The 17779-nt window shown below is 40.4% G+C and overlaps 2 protein-coding genes across 2 annotated transcripts; one reads left to right on the top strand and one right to left on the bottom strand.

Moving 5' to 3' along the window:
- Positions 1–981: 981 nt before the first annotated feature.
- Positions 982–2004, bottom strand: LOC110694531. Its single transcript, XM_021871714.1, has one exon. The coding sequence runs from the start codon at positions 1876–1878 to the stop codon at positions 1207–1209; it is 672 nt and encodes a 223-aa protein (XP_021727406.1). The 5' UTR covers positions 1879–2004; the 3' UTR covers positions 982–1206.
- A 3966-nt stretch (positions 2005–5970) lies between these two features.
- On the top strand, positions 5971–6956 carry LOC110694600. The gene is made up of 2 exons (XM_021871765.1): positions 5971–6576; positions 6642–6956. The coding sequence occupies exons 1-2, from the start codon at positions 5971–5973 to the stop codon at positions 6954–6956; spliced, it is 921 nt and encodes a 306-aa protein (XP_021727457.1).
- The last annotated feature ends 10823 nt before the right edge of the window (positions 6957–17779 follow it).

The following is a 17779-nucleotide window of genomic DNA, read 5'->3' on the forward strand; positions in this document are numbered from 1 at the left end:
TTGGGGAGCATTCGTCACTGAGAGCCTCGTACCGGTGGTGGCGAAATACGCTTCTAGGGCAGCCGTAAAACGCGTCACAACTTTTGTGAGATCTACAATGGAGTATTGTATTTTTGCCCTAATTTCTTTATTATTTTCATGGTTACAACATCTTATTTCCAACACCCACAACACTATATTTTTTCTTATGTACAAATCACAAACATTAGTCAAAGTAGGACAAATGAATAGTGCAAAAAATAGAAATGGAGCAAGTACTTAAAAACGAAGGGAGTAAAAGGCAAAAGCGAACGAACGACATGGAAGTGTTGGATTAGTTTTTTTTTGGATAACTTAGTTAAAAGTAGAAAGATTAAATTCAAAATTAGCATTAATTAAAATGATTGACGCGTGATTTTGTCATATTTCCCAAATTGATACTCCCTCCGTCCCCAATTGTTTGCCCCAAACCATAAATCCACTTCATTAAGGCTTTGGGCAAAAAATGGTGCACATGGGTTGACACAAATATCAACGAGGAGAGAGATAGAGAGAGTGCAAGTGGGAAAATATGACAAAAGTAGTATGGAGCAATCTTTTGGAGACACCTTAAAAAGGAAAGTGGAGCAAACAATTAGGGACAGAGGGAGTATCACTTTAAGTATTAATTTAAATGCTTATCCAACGCCCCGAGAGCGTTCTTTATCAAGATCTTTTTTAAAAACATTTAGTACTTACTCTTTTTAGAGTTTAAGATTAAAATAAATAAATAAAAAATAAAAAATATCCAAATTATCCAATTTGGAATATCAACCAAGGGCATTAGTTTTGGAAGTAAATAAGTAAATAAACCAATGGGATTAAGTTAAAGGGAAACAAATTGAGGAGAGAAGACTTTAAAATGGTCAAAATATCCGTTATATGAGAGCCTTACAACAGGAAACTTGACTAGAATCAAAGTACTTTTATGGAGCAGTTTTTTAAAATAAAGTTTTATTTATTTATTTATTTATTTTTAATTGATAATAAAATCAATACGGGTATTAAAGAATGATAAAATTTAAGATATTACATAGATAAAATCTTAGAGATTTATTTCAATGCGTAGATTTTAAAATTTTTATACAAGTAGTTTTATTATAATACGACATTAAAATAATGGATATGAACTTATCCCCAAAAAAAAAAAAAAAAAAAAAACCTTAAATTGGTAATACATTTTAAGTTTTAAATTATGAAACATGCATTAATTTCTACTATAGTACTATCCCTAACATCAGGGGAAGCCATCAATATTGGAGCAGCACTTTGACGCTGAGAAATGTTTAAGCAGGGAATGAAGCAGCGAAAGAGTAAAGCACTCACATCCACTATACATCCAAACAATCCTACTACACCATCCTTTTCGCTTCTCAACGATAACTGCTGTAATTCTGAGCTACCGGAATCGATAATTTCATTCTTATCTCGATCTTCTAAGATACCATCACTAGTATTTGTATCAGTATCAGTAGTACGCGTAGTAATCACCATTATCTCTTCGGATGTAGCAATACAATGATCATGGATTTTGGTGGAGTTTGAAAACGAGTTGGAATAATCATCATCAGATGAAGAATTAAAACCCTCTTGTAGCTGTGGTTCGAGCCATGAAGGTAAGGGTGGCGCCGAGGGCACAGCAGGATAGCAGAAATGGCATTCACAGCCTTCTGGAGGTGGTGGCGGCGGCATCGGCGTTGACGGTAGTGGTGATTGAGGAGGAGGAGGAGAATGATAAATGTATGGGTAGAAGTCATATTGTGGAGGTAGTTTGTGGTAATAATCGTAATAACTATCCTTTTTCTTTGTCTTCTTGCTTGACCAGAATTTGAGCTTCTTCATTGCTTTCTTCAACTTCATTAAAATGAGATTTCTTATTGTTGTGAGTTGTGTTTTCTTTTAGTTGAAAAATGGATATGAGAATGAAGATTTAATTAGAGCGCTTTTGTTTGAAATATGGAAATGTACTTTTCAAACTTACTTACCGTTGAGCTTTAATTTTGAATCTTTTGGTGACCTATGATCCCATGCACCCACCCAAAAGAGTATTAGTTCAAGCTTTGTGAGTGTGAACGTGAGTATACAAGTCTGGTTTAGTAATTACTGATATTAGAGTGTATTCGTGCTAATGCACAGTATATACATAGTATGTATGTTTAGAAAGAAAACAATCGGGAGACATGGAAGTTAATAAAAAAATAATAAATAAAATGAAAATTATTTATTTAGTGGTTTTAAAAAAAATAAAAAAAAAACCTAAATTGCATAAGATTTGAGAATTGGGTTTTTGAAGGGTTGTGGTTAACTTAGTCTTAAATTGTATAAAAGATTACTAATAGATCTATACTATATATTAAAAGACGTTTCTTTTAAAGGAACGGTGCCACGTGGCACTCTTTAAAGTATGTGTGCCTATGTCACAATGCCATGTCATCATCCAACATGTATGCGCAACGTAAGCTAATTACTTCCTTCGTCCTCTTTTAGATGCAACACACCCTTTAGCGCAATAATTAAGAAATGTGGGGTTTACATATATAATAAACTTTAAAATAGGATGAGTGGTTGTTAGGAGTGTAATTTGGTGGGCCATGTGCTTTAAATAAAGGAAATAGTATAGTTTTTCCCTAAATTAACTTTCTTTTTATAGTGTGTTGCAAGTATTGTGACATTTCCATTTTAGGGAAGTGTTGCAAGTAAAAGAAAACGGAGGAAGTAATAAAGAGTATATAGAAAGCAATACTCTATTATTTGAGAAATGTTGATTTTATTCCTCTGAACGCTTTTTAATATATAAGTATAGATATGCTTTTATATATACGTAATACTTTTACCATCTCAACCAATTATTATTAATATTTCAAGTTTCACATAATATTATAATGTTCCTTTTATTTATTAAGTAAATTAGAGGTAACATAATTCATTTATTTTTCACAAGATTAAAATATAAATACATATGATGTAAAAAAAAAAAAAAAAAAAGGTGACATCCAAGGCAATGTCCGAACCACTACATACACTAACTACACAAATAGTCCAACATAATTGTTAAATTAAAGCAAGAAGTACACAAATTATCAATTCGAGGCATCGCTCGGGATACACACTAGTTATGTATAAAAAGATTACTAATTAATTATGTACAAAAAGATTACTAATAAACCACTCTCCCTTTTTTTAAAAAAAAAATAAGTCACTTCTTTTATTTGAGAAAATAGAAGTTAAATTGATAAGCTTCTATTAAGTACTCACATACTCCATAACTGCTTATTTTATATACAAAGACCAGTCAAAGTGATGAGCAATGCAAAAGTCAAATGAAGCACTTATAAAAGTGAAGACAAATATAAGATGTTTTGTTATATATCGTTAAATTGATTACGAATAACTCTTGTAAAATAAACTGATTACAAATAACATAAACTAAGTATAAAATAAAAAAGAGAAAATATAAAACACCAAACCCAACTATAAATAGACGTATTTTTATATACAAAAGGAAGGTATTATCAGGTCATACAACAGGAAGAGGGGAGATACAAAGGGGCAAACTAAATAGTCAGCTCTCATCATGTATAGGCAGGGCCGTATCTGGGGGCACCCGCCTAGGGCTCCAAAATCTGAAAATCAAATTTGTGTAAAAAAAAGAAAAAAAAATTAATTTAAAATTATAATATTACGAATAACGAAGTAAGCAGCGTTTCTTTGTAAGTTAGTTAAGCATTCCCTTAATAACTCCTCACATTAAATCATTAATATTCTTCGTTAAAATTAACTCCTTCACTTTGGGAAGTTAAATTTGACAAATTAATCCCATAATCTAACCAATTCATCCGTATAATCTTCTATTTTCATCCATGAAATCAATTATTTTTATCATTACCTATATTTTTTTTTTATTTTTCATCTTCCTTCCCAAATTAATGCTAAAATGATGATTTCCCCATAAACATTCTTCTTTGCAATCAATTTTTAACGGGATTAAAATTTATGAATTTTCCTATAAATTATACTCTTTCAATTGTTCTTCACATATCAATCTACTTAATCAATTTTTTCTATTTGTTTCTATTAATTTTTCACCATTATTATGGATTTTGGCTTCGATGTTCGAAGATGAACTCAGAAACGGTACGAGCCTACTATTAAGTCATTGGTAAGTTATGTACATTAATTTTTTTTCCCAGAAATTACAATTGATTAATTTATTTTAATGTATAGATTATTTGATTTTACTAGAGATGTTCTGAAATACTCATATTAATTTTATGTCATACGAATTTTAATATGAATAGCATGTCAAATTTATATTTTTCCCAGTTCATTCTAATTTCTAATTTTGTTTGAATTATGATATTTCATATTTTATTAATGATTAATAATTAATTGATTATGAATTATCAAATTTTCAATATGTCAAATTGATAAATTAATTGAATTTTTAATTATGAATTATCAGTATGTCGAAGTGTAGAAATGTAGAATGATAATTGATTAATTTTTAGTTAAAAATTATCAGTATGTGAAATGATAAACTTTTAATAATTTATTCAATTGTATTTTTTTAATTTGTACTATCAATATTATATTGTAGGTGTCGAGGTGTCTCTCATTCTACGATATCTGAGAAGTTCTGAAATATTAAAGCCTTTAGTAAAAAAAATTTGTGCATACTCAAAATTTTCTCTTAGTCAATTTAGTTGTTAGTTCACAAGGGCCCCATTTTTTTTAATCCGCCCCTAGGCCACCAAAATCTCAGAAACGGGCCTGTGTATAGGAACACATGAAGTAGAGGAGACCAGCTTCCTTAGCCTATATATCTGGAAAAGCTAGTGGAGATGAAAAGTCTCCATGTTCCACCTTTGTTTCCCCCTTTTTTTAGGACAACGTAAACAATTAATGGGCAAAAGGCTTACCATCTTAAATTCTTAGTTTATAATGGCAAATATCTTACTAAAAAAAAGCATATAACAATTTCTGTTGGAAAAAAATACAAAAAATAAGATTAATGGTTCTACAATTCTAAGAATTCAGAATTGAATATTTTAATGCAAAAGTACAAACTATGTTAAAAGTACCTCGCAGAATCAGAAGCTCATACACTATGATCAACATAAATCTGGCTTACAATGGCCTTGTAAACAGGCAAATTTTGGTACTTTGGACCTTTGGTCATGGAATCATCATCATAGTAACTAGTATTTCAATATTAGACATTCCTCATCCTAATGATCAAAACTCTTTCACCCAATATTAAACAAGATTCCAAATAAACAACACCAAGGTAAAACAAAAGCTAACTTCACAATAAACAACAAAAAGAAATCAAATAGCAAAAAGCCCATGGTATAACAGGGCACAATAAAATCAAACAGACCACCTCACAAATAATCTAAACAGTGCACATTTGACTGCAACCCATGTATCTCTAACTAGCACGAAAAAAGAGTGATACTTCAAGGAGTGTCAAATTAGAAATTACAAGGTTCAGTTTAGCCACCATCACACTCTGAAATGCTGTCTTTTTAACCACTTTCTGAAGAGAACTCCTAGTCTCCAGGCGTAACATTGTATTTATTTTGTATTTATAGGCTTTTTTGTACATTATGTTTATCTTCCTTGTACAGTTGTTCTTGGTTGTTCTCTTGTCTTTTCTGCAGCCTTAGGTGTAAGTTTGTTAGTAGCTTGCTTCTTGTATATATTGTATCTTTTAGGTTTGCCAATCCCTAAGGGATTTGAGCGCCGCTTTTGCAGTAAATACAGAGAAAATATTCTCCATCTGTTGCTTGTAAGAGAAAGGAAAATACACATTCAAATCATCACAAAATCGTGAAATCTGAGTAAATAACTCAGATTTCTACATGGTATCAGAGCTTCCAGGTTTAATCATCCTGAAAGTTTAAATTTTTATTTTTTTCCCTCTGTTTTCTCTGCTTTCTTTCTTTCACAATGCTTGATAATGAAGTTCTTGATGCTCAGATGAACTATCAGGACCCTTTGTTTCTATCACATTCTGATAATCATGCTGCTTCTTTAACGCCAATGTTGTTTGATGGAAGTAATTTTATGATATGGAGTAGGAATGTGAAGCTAGCCTTAGGAGCTAAGAACAAGAAGGGATTCATTGAAGGAAAGGTTCCAAAGCCTGTAGTTGGTCACAAAGACTATAACAGATGGGAGAGAAATGATTATATGGTGAGGTGTTGGATCTTCAGATCCATGACAAACCAAGTTGCTGGAGGATTAAGCCTTGTACAAACCTCCAAGCCACTGTGGGATGAGCTTGTTGAGAGATACTCTGAGAGTAACATACCTCTCTTGTATCAACTTAAGAAGGATTTAGGGAAGCTTGAACAAGGTGAGATGTCTGTGGGAGACTACTATTGCAAGCTGAAAAAATTCTGGGATGAAATATACAACATTGAAGCTGTACCAGAATGTAGATGTGGTATAGTGGCTAAGTGTACATGCAGTATGTACAAGAAGATGTTGGGAATGATCGAGACAAATAGGGTGATACAGTTTCTAATGGGATTGTACAGAGGATATCAGAATGTTAGAAGAACATTCTTAGTATGGATCCTCTACCTAGTGTCAACAAAGTGTTTCATCTGGTGCAGCAAACAAAAAAGCAGAAAAGGGTCAGTAGTGAAATGCAAGAACTGACTGAATCATCAGCTTTCCACGTTCATAAAGAAATCAAAGGATTTGAAACTGGAAAGAAAACAGAAGGTGTAAACCAAAGAAGGAAAATCAAAAAGTCAAAATCTGATGTGACTTGTGATTTCTGTAAGAAGAAAGGTCATGATAGATCAGGCTGTTTTGAGATCTATGGCTATCCTAAGTGGTATAAAGGAAAGAGACATGCTGCTAATGTGGGCAAGGTGGAAGAAGAAATTGATTCTCCTCTAGATGAGGAAGAATATGAGGCATGAAACAGTGGAAACAGTAAGCCAGATGCAGGGATGATATCTGCTGTGGTCAAGGAAGTCTTGGGAGCTTTCCACGAAAAGCAAGGAGCAGGAAGCAGTCAAGGAAAGGGAAATGCCTCAAGCAATTTTGCAGGATTTGCAAGTATAATTTCCTTTTCAAATGTTGCTAGTTTCCATGAAAATTTTGACTGCAACTCTTGGGTTATTGATTCTGGGGCTTCAGATCACATGGCTGGAAACAAAAAACTCTTTAGTTGTTTAAGGAGTCTAACAAAACCAGTAAAGGTTGTTCTTCCTGATGGAACAATCAAAAAGGTTCTGCAGATAGGAACTGTGAATTTGGGATCAAGGATTGTGCTACATGATGTTCTGTACCTCCCAGAGTTCAAGAACAATTTGTTATCTCTTTGTAAGATAATCAATTCCAGTAACATCAAAATTATTTTTGATCAAGATGGGTGTGTGTTTCAGGACCCTACTAATGGAGAGAGCTTGGCCTTTGGGAGGGTAACAAATGATCTATACAAGTTCACTTTGAGGAAAGAGAAGCAACATCAAGCTAAGAAACAACCAGCAAGACTGTCTTAACAGCAAGCTTGGTAAATAATTCTGAGATTGTGAGTTGTAATAACACCGTTTCTTTAGACATTATGCATGCTAGACTTGGTCATGGTTCTTTGTCTAAAATGAAACATCTGGATTTTTGTAATTGCAAGTTAGTTAATTTTTTTTTGTTGTGATACCTGTTCTGTCTCAAAACATCATAAAGTTCCTTTGCCTACTAGCAATAGTATAACTCTTAAAATTTTTGATTTGGTACACATTGACTTAAGGGGTCCATATAGAACTCCTAATGTGGATGGTTCAACTTATTTTTTAACTATAGTGGATGATTATAGTAGAGCCACTTGGGTGCACTTGTTGAAAAATAAGGAAGTTGTAAGAGATGTAATATAATATTTTCTTGCACGCACTGGTCTCAGAGTCAAGACCATCAGGCCAGACAATGGAACTGAGATTGTTCAAACTGAACGCAACAAAATGTTTGCAAAAAAAGGAATAGCACACCAAACAAGCATTGCTGGTGTTCCTCAGTAAAATGGCCGTGTAGAAAGGAAGCATAGGTATCTTGTGGAAACTGCAAGAGCCTTAAGGATACATGCAGGGCTTCCTAAGAGGTTCTGGGTGGGAGTGTATTCTTGCAGCAATTCATCTAATAAACCTCTTACCAAGTGATGTAATAGGGTGGAAGACACCCTTTGAAAGGCTGATGAAGAAGAAACCAGATTATAGACACCTAAGAATCATAGGTTGTCTTTGTTATGCCAGTGAAGCTAGAAAGAATCTGGATAAATTTGCAGAAAGAGGAATTAGATGCACTTTATTGGGATATCCCTTAGGACAAAAGGGATATAAACTCTATGATCTTGAGAAAAGAAAGGTGTTTACTAGTATTCATGTGAAATTCAAGGAGGAGATATTTCCTTTATTGCATTTGAAAGGAACAGAATTTGAGAACAAAGGAAAATACAACAGCATTCCTTTGGTTAATCAAGATATTCAAGTTGATCTTGAAGGTGAAGAAGGAGTTGATGATGAGAGGCCTGAAGAAAATACTGCTCATGATGATGATGAAACTGATGCTGTCGAAGCAGAACAGCAAGCAGAACTTGAAGACAATTTAGAGGGAGAGGTGCAGGAGACAGAATATTCAACTCCGTCCTGTAACTAGAAAGTCAACCAGAGATAGAAGAATTCCTAACAGATTTAAAATTTTTCAGGTGGATCTTCCACCAAGTAATTCAGTTGATCATAATGATCAATCCCCTTCTTTTAATGTTCACAAGCTTAATGAGAAAGAATTCTATGACAGTGATTACATAGCTTCTTTCAATAATGTGATGAAGATTTCAGAACCAAATGGGTACTCTCAAGCTTCTTTAAGCAAAGGTTGGACAGAAGCAATGCAAGAAGAGCTGACTACCCTGGAAAAGAACAAAACTTGGGAATTCACAGAGTTGCCATCTGATAAAAGGACCTTAGATTCAAAATGGGTCTATAAGGTCAAATATGATAGAAATGGGAAGGTGGTGAAACTGAAAGCAAGATTAGTAGCTCGAGGAGACAAGCAACTGAAGGGAAAGGATTATAAACACACTTTCTCTCCAGTGGCAAAATTTTCTAGTGTGAGGATTCTCATTGCTCTTGCTACAATTCAAAACTGGAAACTTCACCAACTTGACTTCAATAACGCATTCTTGCATGGCTTTATTGATGAAGAGATCTACTTGAAGCCCCCTCAAGGTTATACAAAGGCACCTGCAGGAAAGGTATGCAAGCTCAAAAGGAGCTTGTATGGGCTCAAACAGGCCTCACGACAATGGAACAAAGAACTTACAAAGTTTTTAAAGGAGATAAACTTCAGTCAAGCAACAAGAGACTTGTAGACACCTAAAAATGTCTCCCCAAAACCAAACCCGTTGATGAACACTTTTTAGTTAGGGTATTTTTACCCAAGACACGTGGACGAATGAGAGTTCGCCACGTGTCTAGCTCAGGATGGCCCATATGGCTCAACATCCTCTTGACACATGGACCAATGAGAGGTTGCCACGTGTCGAGCTCAGGATGGCCCATGTGGCTCAACGTCCTCTTGACACTTGGCGCCCTCAGATATGTTTTTTAAATGGCGGCTTTCAATGGCCCAAATTCCTAGGAGCGCCGTAAAATGGCGCAGCCCACTAAAATCTAGGTCAAGTGACCTAGGTAGGGGCACTTTTCCCAACGACCCTATAAATAGGGAGATGTTTCCCCATTTTGGGGACAAATTGAATCATTTATTACACACTTATTCTCTTACATCAGAGAAAGACCTGAGCTTGGAATCCGAGCAGATACCCACCTAAATTTCCGTTCTCTCTATTCCGTTTTAAGTTACTAACTTGTGCATCAGAGGCGGAGCATCACCCAACCGGTGTCTCCGTTTGTTTTGCAGGTACAGCTCACTGCGGATCAGTCTTCGTGTTGTAACTTTCCCAAGGGACAAAAACACCCAAAACATTTGGCGCCGTCTATGGGGAGAGTACCTCAAAGATGGTTCAAGAATCTGTACCACCCTCTAACCGTCTGGGCGATGACCCAGACGTTTTTACAGACCAGGAGGATGAAGATCCTCAGGTTAAAACCTTTACAGCCGAAGACGACTCTCTCAGAATCAAGCGCATCCGGCCCAGAGAGACTCTGGAGCGGGGTGCCTCCTAGGCGGGCAGCCGGAAGGGGAAACCCAAACGGCAGCTGGATCAGCCCCTGTCACTCGAGACGAACTCATGAGATTCATGACAAGTTTCAAGGGTGAAATTAAAGAGCTGATCACAAAAAGCCGCGCTGGCCCAAGTAAAGGTCAGTCGGCGAAGAAGACTCCTCCAAAGAAGGGGAAGGCAGTCAAAAACCGGCAGCCCACTCCTCATCCAAAGGAGAAGACAGCCGGGACCATTGATTGGTCAAGAATTCTCCTTCCTGAGAAGAATACCAACAACACTCGCCGGACTAAGCAGCCGGTGAGAAGTAAAAAATCAACTCTTGATGCCCGGGAGATCATTAACCGGAAGAGAAATCAGTCGCTGTCTGAGTCGGCTTCAACGTCGAACTTTCCAGACAGCTTCAACAATACCTCTGCCGGGAATGCATCTTCCTTGCATGAGAGTCAGACAGGCGGTAATACCGTCCATTCTGGTCCTCATATGATTAGAGTTGTCCCGTATGTGCCTACTCAGGCTTACGGACAGTATTCCCCTCACTTCATGCAGCCGGCCTTCTTTGGGGGTCAGGCGGCATATCCAAATGTCCAGCCATTGGACTGGCAGCTTCGTCTGCTACGCCTGGGTGAACAGCCTTCTGCGTTCACCCGGGAGATAACCGAGGCGGCTCAGACGGCCAAGGTTAAGAACGTGTTGGTTGGTACCTATGATGGTACCACCAATCCAGAAGACCACCTCATGGCTTACACCAATCTCATGTATCTGCAGGGGTTAGATGATGCCACTTGGTGTCGATGCTTCCCGGCTACATTGAAGGGCGTTTCCCAACAATGGTTTGGCAATCTTCCAGCCGGGTCCATCGATAGCTTTAGGAAGCTTGCTTTCCTGTTTGCTTCTAACTTCTCAATGAACATCCCTACTAAGAAAACAAGCCTTGATTTGAGCACTGTTAACTAGGGAGAGAGAGAAGGGCTGCGCTCATATGTTTGGCGGTTCAACCTGATTAGAATTCAGATTCAGGGGCTGTCTGATGAGGTAGCTTTTACAGACTTTTTCAAAGGTCTGAGAGACGGGTCGACCTTTAAGTTCGACCTAGTCAGAAAAGGGGCTTTCACCCTGCAGGCGGCCCTGAGGGAGGCGGAAAGCTACATTCAAGCTACCGACCTCTGCTCGCCTGGAGGCCAGCCGGACTCTAAGAAGTCTGACAAGAAGAAAGACAACCGGCCCGCTCAGCCGGCCAAAAAGAAAGAGGAGAGCAAGAAGAGAAAAGAGGTCTGGGCGGTTAGTGACTCTGACCAGCCGTCCCAGAAGAAGAAGAAAGAATTTAAACCGTACGTCCCAAAGTACGAGTTTAACAAGGACTGCAACTCCATCCTCATGGAGATAAAGGACCGGCTGTCCCTAGAGAAGCCGAATCCAATGAAAAGTTCCATTCAATCCAGGAACAAAAATAAATTTTGTCAATACCATGAGAAAGTTGGCCATGACACCAACGACTGCTTCAGCCTTCAACGGACGTTGGACCGTCTGGCTGACAAGGGGATGCTGAAGTCCTATATTTCTAAGTCCCCAGCCGGGGCAAAAAAGAAAAACAAGGGTCAGTCCCCCAAGACTACCCACCAGCCTGCTAGTAGTTCGGATACCGACAAGGAGCCGGTCTACACTATAGCAGGCGGGTTCTCATGTGGTGGCCCTACCATCCGGGGCACCAAGAGCCATCTTCGAAAGATGGACAAAGATGATGATGAGCAGGCGAAAGCCAGCTCCTCCTTCCCAGACGTCTTGATCACTGAGAAGGACAGGGGCAGCGTCCGCCGCCCGCATGATGACCCGTTGGTCATTGAATGTAAGGTTGCCAACTAGCTGGTTGGACGGATCCTTATTGACACCGGCAGTTCATCAGACATCATCAGCCTCCGGTGCTTGCAGAAGCTGAAATACAATATCAGCAGCATGCATCCGGTCACCCACCCCTTGGTTGGTTTTGGGGGTGGGATGGTCTACCCAGCCGGAAGAATTGATTTACCCATCCGGCTGGGGGAGAAGGGCTAGGGACGACATATTGTCGTCAGATTCTTGGTCGTTGAGGAGCTGTCCGCCTACAACATTATTTTGGGCCGGCCAACCCTCAACGTAGCCAAGGCAGTAATCATCCCGTCTCTGATGCTCATCAAATATGAGAGGGATGACGGCTCTGTTGGTTCCTTAAATGGGGATCAGAAGATGTCCCGAGAGTGCTATCTCTTAGCCGTCAAAGACACTGTAACCCTAGGCGGTCAGGAACCAATTGACCTTGACAATGTCAAGAATGCCGATCCGGCACCTGCCCCACCAGCAGCCGGAAAGAAAAGAAAGGCTTCTATGCTGGTGGAGGTGAAGAAAGAGAAAAAATAGCAATCACTGACCGGTGAACGGTCAGATGAGCTTCGTCCCCAACCGGCTGGTGAAAGCATTGATCTTGTTCTGGATGACAGCCGTCCGGAACGTACTGTAAAGGTTGGGACGGTTGCTTATGCTACTTTAGGTGCAGACTTGCACCTTCTGCTGAAGGAATTCAAAGACATTTTTGCCTTTGAAGTGGAAGAGATGCCAAGCGTCAGCCCGGATCTTGCTGTCCACAAGCTCGCCGTGGATCCTAAAAAGAAGCCCATCCGGCAAAAGAAAAGAAACCACGGCGGGGAAAGAAGTCAAGCGGCAGCTGCCGAAGTCAAAAAGCTGCTAGATGCCAGGTTCATTCGGCCTTGTAATTTCCCCGACTGGGTGGCCAATGTGGTCCTTGTTAAGAAACCGAATGGGACCTGGCGCATGTGTGTTGATTACACGGACCTCAACAAGGCGTGTCCAAAGGACAGTTATCCGCTTCCAAAGATCGACAGTCTGGTCGACTCTACAGCCGGTCACGCCTTGATGAGTTTTATGGATGCCTACTCCGGCTTCCATCAGATACCCCTGTGGAAGAAAGATCAAGAAAAGACAGCCTTCGTCACTGATCAGGGGCTATTCTGTTACACGGTGATGCCGTTTGGCTTAAAAAATGCGCCGCCTACGTTCCAACGAATGATTAATACTGTCTTTATTAATAAAATAGGGAGGAATGTAGAGGCATACATTGATGACATGATAGTCAAATCCAAACAGCAGGCGGATCACCTTGCTGATCTGAAACCTTCACCACACTCAGGCGGCATAAGGTCATGTTAAATCCTAAGAAATGCGTCTTTGGTGTTGAGTCTGGGAAGTTTCTTGGATTCCTGATTGATCAAAGGGGGATAGAGGCTAACCCTGAGAAGATACATGCGGTGATTGACATGAAGTCACCTCGCACTGTCAAGGAAGCACAGAGACTAACCGGTTGCCTGGCTGCTCTTGGGAGATTCCTCAGCCGGTCAGGCGACAAATGCCTTTATTTCTTCCAAGCAATCAGGAAGAAGACCGGGTTCGAATGGGGAGATGAGGCTGAGGCGGCCTTTCAACGGCTGAAGGAACACCTTCACTCTTTGCCAAGACTTGTTAGTCTATTGCCTAGGGAGGTGTTATACATGTACTTAGCCGTCTCAGATCATGCTCTCAGTGTCGTTCTCCTTGCTGAGAGAGACGGTGTTCAGCTTCCGGTCTATTTCATTAGCCATGTCTTAAAAAATGCTGAGCTCCGGTACCCCATGGTAGAAAAATTTGGCCTTGCTCTTTATATGGCTTTCAAGAAATTGAAGCCATACTTCTTGGCTCATCCGGTGGTAATCTACACCGACCAGCCCCTCAAGCAGCCAATGTCTACTTTGGAGTCATCCGGAAGAATGTTGAAATGGGCTATTGAAATGCAAAGTCTTGAAATCACTTTTGAACCTAGAAAAGCAGTGAAAGGTCAAGCGTTTGCCGACTTCATTGTTGAAATGACCCGACCGGTGCAACCGGATAATCTTGACCAGGTTTAGAAAGTGTATGTAGACGGAAGCTCAACAAAGAGCGGCTGTGGTGCAGGAATCATATATGAGTCCCCAAAGGGGGACAAATTTGAATATGCACTGCAGTTTAAGTTTCAAGCCTCAAATAATGAGGCGGAATATGAAGCCCTGCTAGCCGGAATCCGCATGTGTAAGGCAGCAGGGGCAAAGAAGATTGACGCCTATTCTGATTCACAATTGGTCGTTAGCCAGTATGAGGGAGCATATGAGGCAACTCATCCGGCTATGATCAAATATCTTCAGGCAGTCAAGGAAGAGACTGGGGCACTTGAGGAATTCCTTCTAAATCAAGTGCCCAGGTCAGATAACAACCAGGCGGATGCCTTGTCCAAATTGGCTTCATCCGCCTGCTGTGATACTCCTCGGTCGGTCTTTTGGGAAGTTCTTGAAAAGAGAAGCATACATGAAGAGCCCATTGGAACCTTAGACCGAAGCTCCACCTGGATGGATGCCATCCGGGCCTATCTTTCAAACGGCACACTTCCTGATTCACCACAAGAAGCAGCCGTCCTGAAGAAGCGAGCTGCAAGCTTCGAGTTGAAAAATGGAGAACTCTTCAAGGCAGGATTTCTTAAGCCCTTGTTGAAGTGTGTCACCCCAGAAAAGGGAAGGAAGTTCTCGAAGACTTGCACTCGGGATTCTGCGCCTCTCATATAGGCGGAAGGTTCCTAGCCGTTAGAGCCAGACGACATTACTTTTGGCCCACTATTGAGGCAGGTGCCAAGGAATTGGTGAAGAAATGTGACAAGTGCCAAAAGTTTGGTAAACTCATTCACCGTCCGGCTACTGATCTGTCGGCCATCCACAGCCCAATCCTGTTTGCAAAATAGGGCATGGACATTCTAGGTCCTTACACGCCTGCTCCAGGTGGAAAGCGTTACATCTTGGTGGCTGTGGATTATTTCACCAAGTGGGTGGAGGCTGAGGCGGTTAAAAACATCAAGACCTCAGACGTAATTTCCTTCATTTGGAAGAACATTATCACCCGGTATGGGTTACCTATGTCTATGGTGTTTGATAATGGTCCTCAGTTTGAGACGCCTCAGCTAAAAACTTGGTTGGGAGATCAGGGGATCTCAAGCTATTTTGCATCTGTTGGCTGGCCCCAAGCAAACGGCCAAGTTGAAGCCTTTAACAAACTCATCTCAGACAGCATTAAAAAGAAAATAGAAAGAGCCGGTGGCTTATGGGCAGAAGAATTAATCCATGTCCTATGGGCCATCCGGACAACAGCCAAAGGGGCAACCGGTGAAACCCCATTTCTCATGGTTTACGGTGCTGAAGCCATCTTGCCCATCGAACATTACGAGCCGACTCTCAGAGTCATGCTGTATGATGAAGAGGCAAACTGGGAAGCAATGCGCCTGGCATTGGATTCACTCCCAGAGCGCAGGGGCAATGCCGCCTTGCGTCATGAGATTTACCGTTTGAGAATGACTAGAGCCTACAACAAAAAAGTACACAAGCGTCCTTTAAAAGTTGACGACTTAGTGTTACGGAAAATGGAGGCAACCGGTAGGGCCAATGAGCTGGGAAAGCTAACTCCAAATTGGGAAGGCCCCTACCGGATCTATGAAGAAGTAAGGGATGGCACCTATCGCCTGAAAACCCCCGACGGCAGGCGTCTGCCTAGAACTTGGAATGTAGACAACTTGAAAAAGTACTACTTCTGAGATTGTACTTTTTGTAAACAGTGAGTCAATTAATGAAGATTCAGAATTTGTTTGCAAAATCGAGTTATTGTTTAATTATCCATCCGGGTAATACCCAGACGGATCCTTCTTTACCTAACTAAGTTTGAAACTTAGTAAAGGCTATATTCGTTGGACCGGCTGGGTACTACTCGGATCCCTTGTTTATTTAAGTTTGATACTTTGCTTATTAAACTGCTTGATTATCTGCTTGGGTAATACCCAGACTGACCCGCTTGTTTAAAAAACTAAGTTTGATACTTAGTGTAAATTCAATACTAAAAACTAAGCACAAAAACGTTTAGTGGCTATACAACCGGTCCCAAACAAGACCAGAGGCTAAAATAGCCGGATGGTTGCTCATTTTATAAAATCGCATGTCCCAGCATGGACAAAGGCGTCCGGCGACACCTCTCCGGGTGCAATCGTCGCAGAGAACAGACTATTTGTCGGTTCTACGTACCCATGCAGACGGCAAAAATTGAACGACCAAGTTAGCCAACTCATAGTCGTCTGACCAAAATAACCTATGAAGAACGAATAAGTTTCCAGATACCGGATGCCCACAGGCATTAGTCGGTCACTGATAGAAATTCTTACTTGGGTTATTTATTCCAAAGTTACACTCACTTCCCCTATTGGGGCAAAGGATTGCATAATGGCTACACGTTAACCCCAGACGGGATATAACCGCCTGGGTAAGAAGCTCAAAGCACCCGCTTTTATGGCCGGCTGTGCACTTGATTTGGGGCAATCACCATTGCGATTGATTGGCCTAAAAACACTCCATACTTCTCCAAGTATCAAGTGTTTTTAAGCCAATCAATCATCTTGACATAAAACCAACCACACAGCTGCCCAGGTGCAAGAGCACCCGAATTGCAAATTGCCGCATGCTTTTTTAAGTTGGGAAAAATACTAAAGGATTGCATACATGTGAAAAATTCAAATAGAAAAAACTCAAGACATATATAAAATCCGACTGAGTCGGAATACTTCATTTATATTTGAAATGGCACAAAGGCCAGAATAATTGTTAGCCGGACACATCCGGTGAAGAAAGAAAGTAAAAATGTTAGCCCAACCCCATGGTTGGTAAAAAGACACAACAAAACACGACATGCAAGCCGGTAAATAACATTGATTGGCATACTGCCGCAGAAAGGTGGGAGGCTCGCCTAAGGCTGAGGCGGAGTCTTCTCCGGCTGAGTTTGGCTGGCTTGGCCCTCTTGATGATCATACGCCGGCTCCTCATCATCAGAGACTTCATATCCCTGCTCAGCAGCCCAGTCTTGGAAGCGAGGCGGAGGAGCATCACCCAATTACTGGGCATCATACACCTCAGTGGCGTAATCATACCTCAGCTTATAGACCTCAAAGTCTATTTCTGGGTAGAGGAGGCCCCAGGTGATCTTCAGCCGGGCCAAGTTGTCCCGTTCATTCTCCTCGTTCAGCCGGGTCTGCTCCCGGGCCAGCTCATCCGACTACTTGTTGCGCAGGGTCATGAGCTCAAGCTTCAGGCGGTCATTGTCAATCCGGAGTTGGGTATTCTCCTTGTCAGCATCTTCTAATGCCTTGAGATCAGATTTGGCATCTTTCAGCTGCTTATCAAGGTCATCAGCCCGACTGTTAGCTTCATCGTTTGCAACCGTCAAACTCCGGATCAGCTCCTCTTGTTCCAACTCTACTGCTTTAATCTTTAAATTACACATATAATCAGAATGTTCAGAAAAGTTGAGGTTTTCTAGGGCCCTCCGTTTGGCGTCATTTACCTCTTCTTGCTTCCGCCTGAAGGGACCCCGGAGATTGTCCACTCTCACTATAGCCTGAGTCAATAACAGCCGGTTTATGAGTTTGTCAAAATAAAGATTAAAGACATCAAGATAGAGGAATCATGTACCTCAGCCAGAGAGCCC

Source organism: Chenopodium quinoa, unplaced genomic scaffold, assembly GCF_001683475.1.
Source record: "Chenopodium quinoa cultivar QQ74 unplaced genomic scaffold, ASM168347v1, whole genome shotgun sequence".
Classification (NCBI taxonomy): Eukaryota; Viridiplantae; Streptophyta; class Magnoliopsida; order Caryophyllales; family Amaranthaceae; genus Chenopodium; species Chenopodium quinoa.

What these genes read in the sequence shown, in the direction of transcription:
- LOC110694531 (XM_021871714.1), bottom strand. Translation starts at nt 1,878, where the DNA reads ATGAAGTTGAAGAAAGCAATGAAGAAGCTCAAATTCTGGTCAAGCAAG.
- LOC110694600 (XM_021871765.1), top strand. Translation starts at nt 5,971, where the DNA reads ATGCTTGATAATGAAGTTCTTGATGCTCAGATGAACTATCAGGACCCT. An exon ending in TGTACAGAGGATATCAGAAT is followed by an intron (nt 6,577 to 6,641) that starts GTTAGAAGAACA and finishes CATCTGGTGCAG; the next exon opens with CAAACAAAAAAGCAGAAAAG.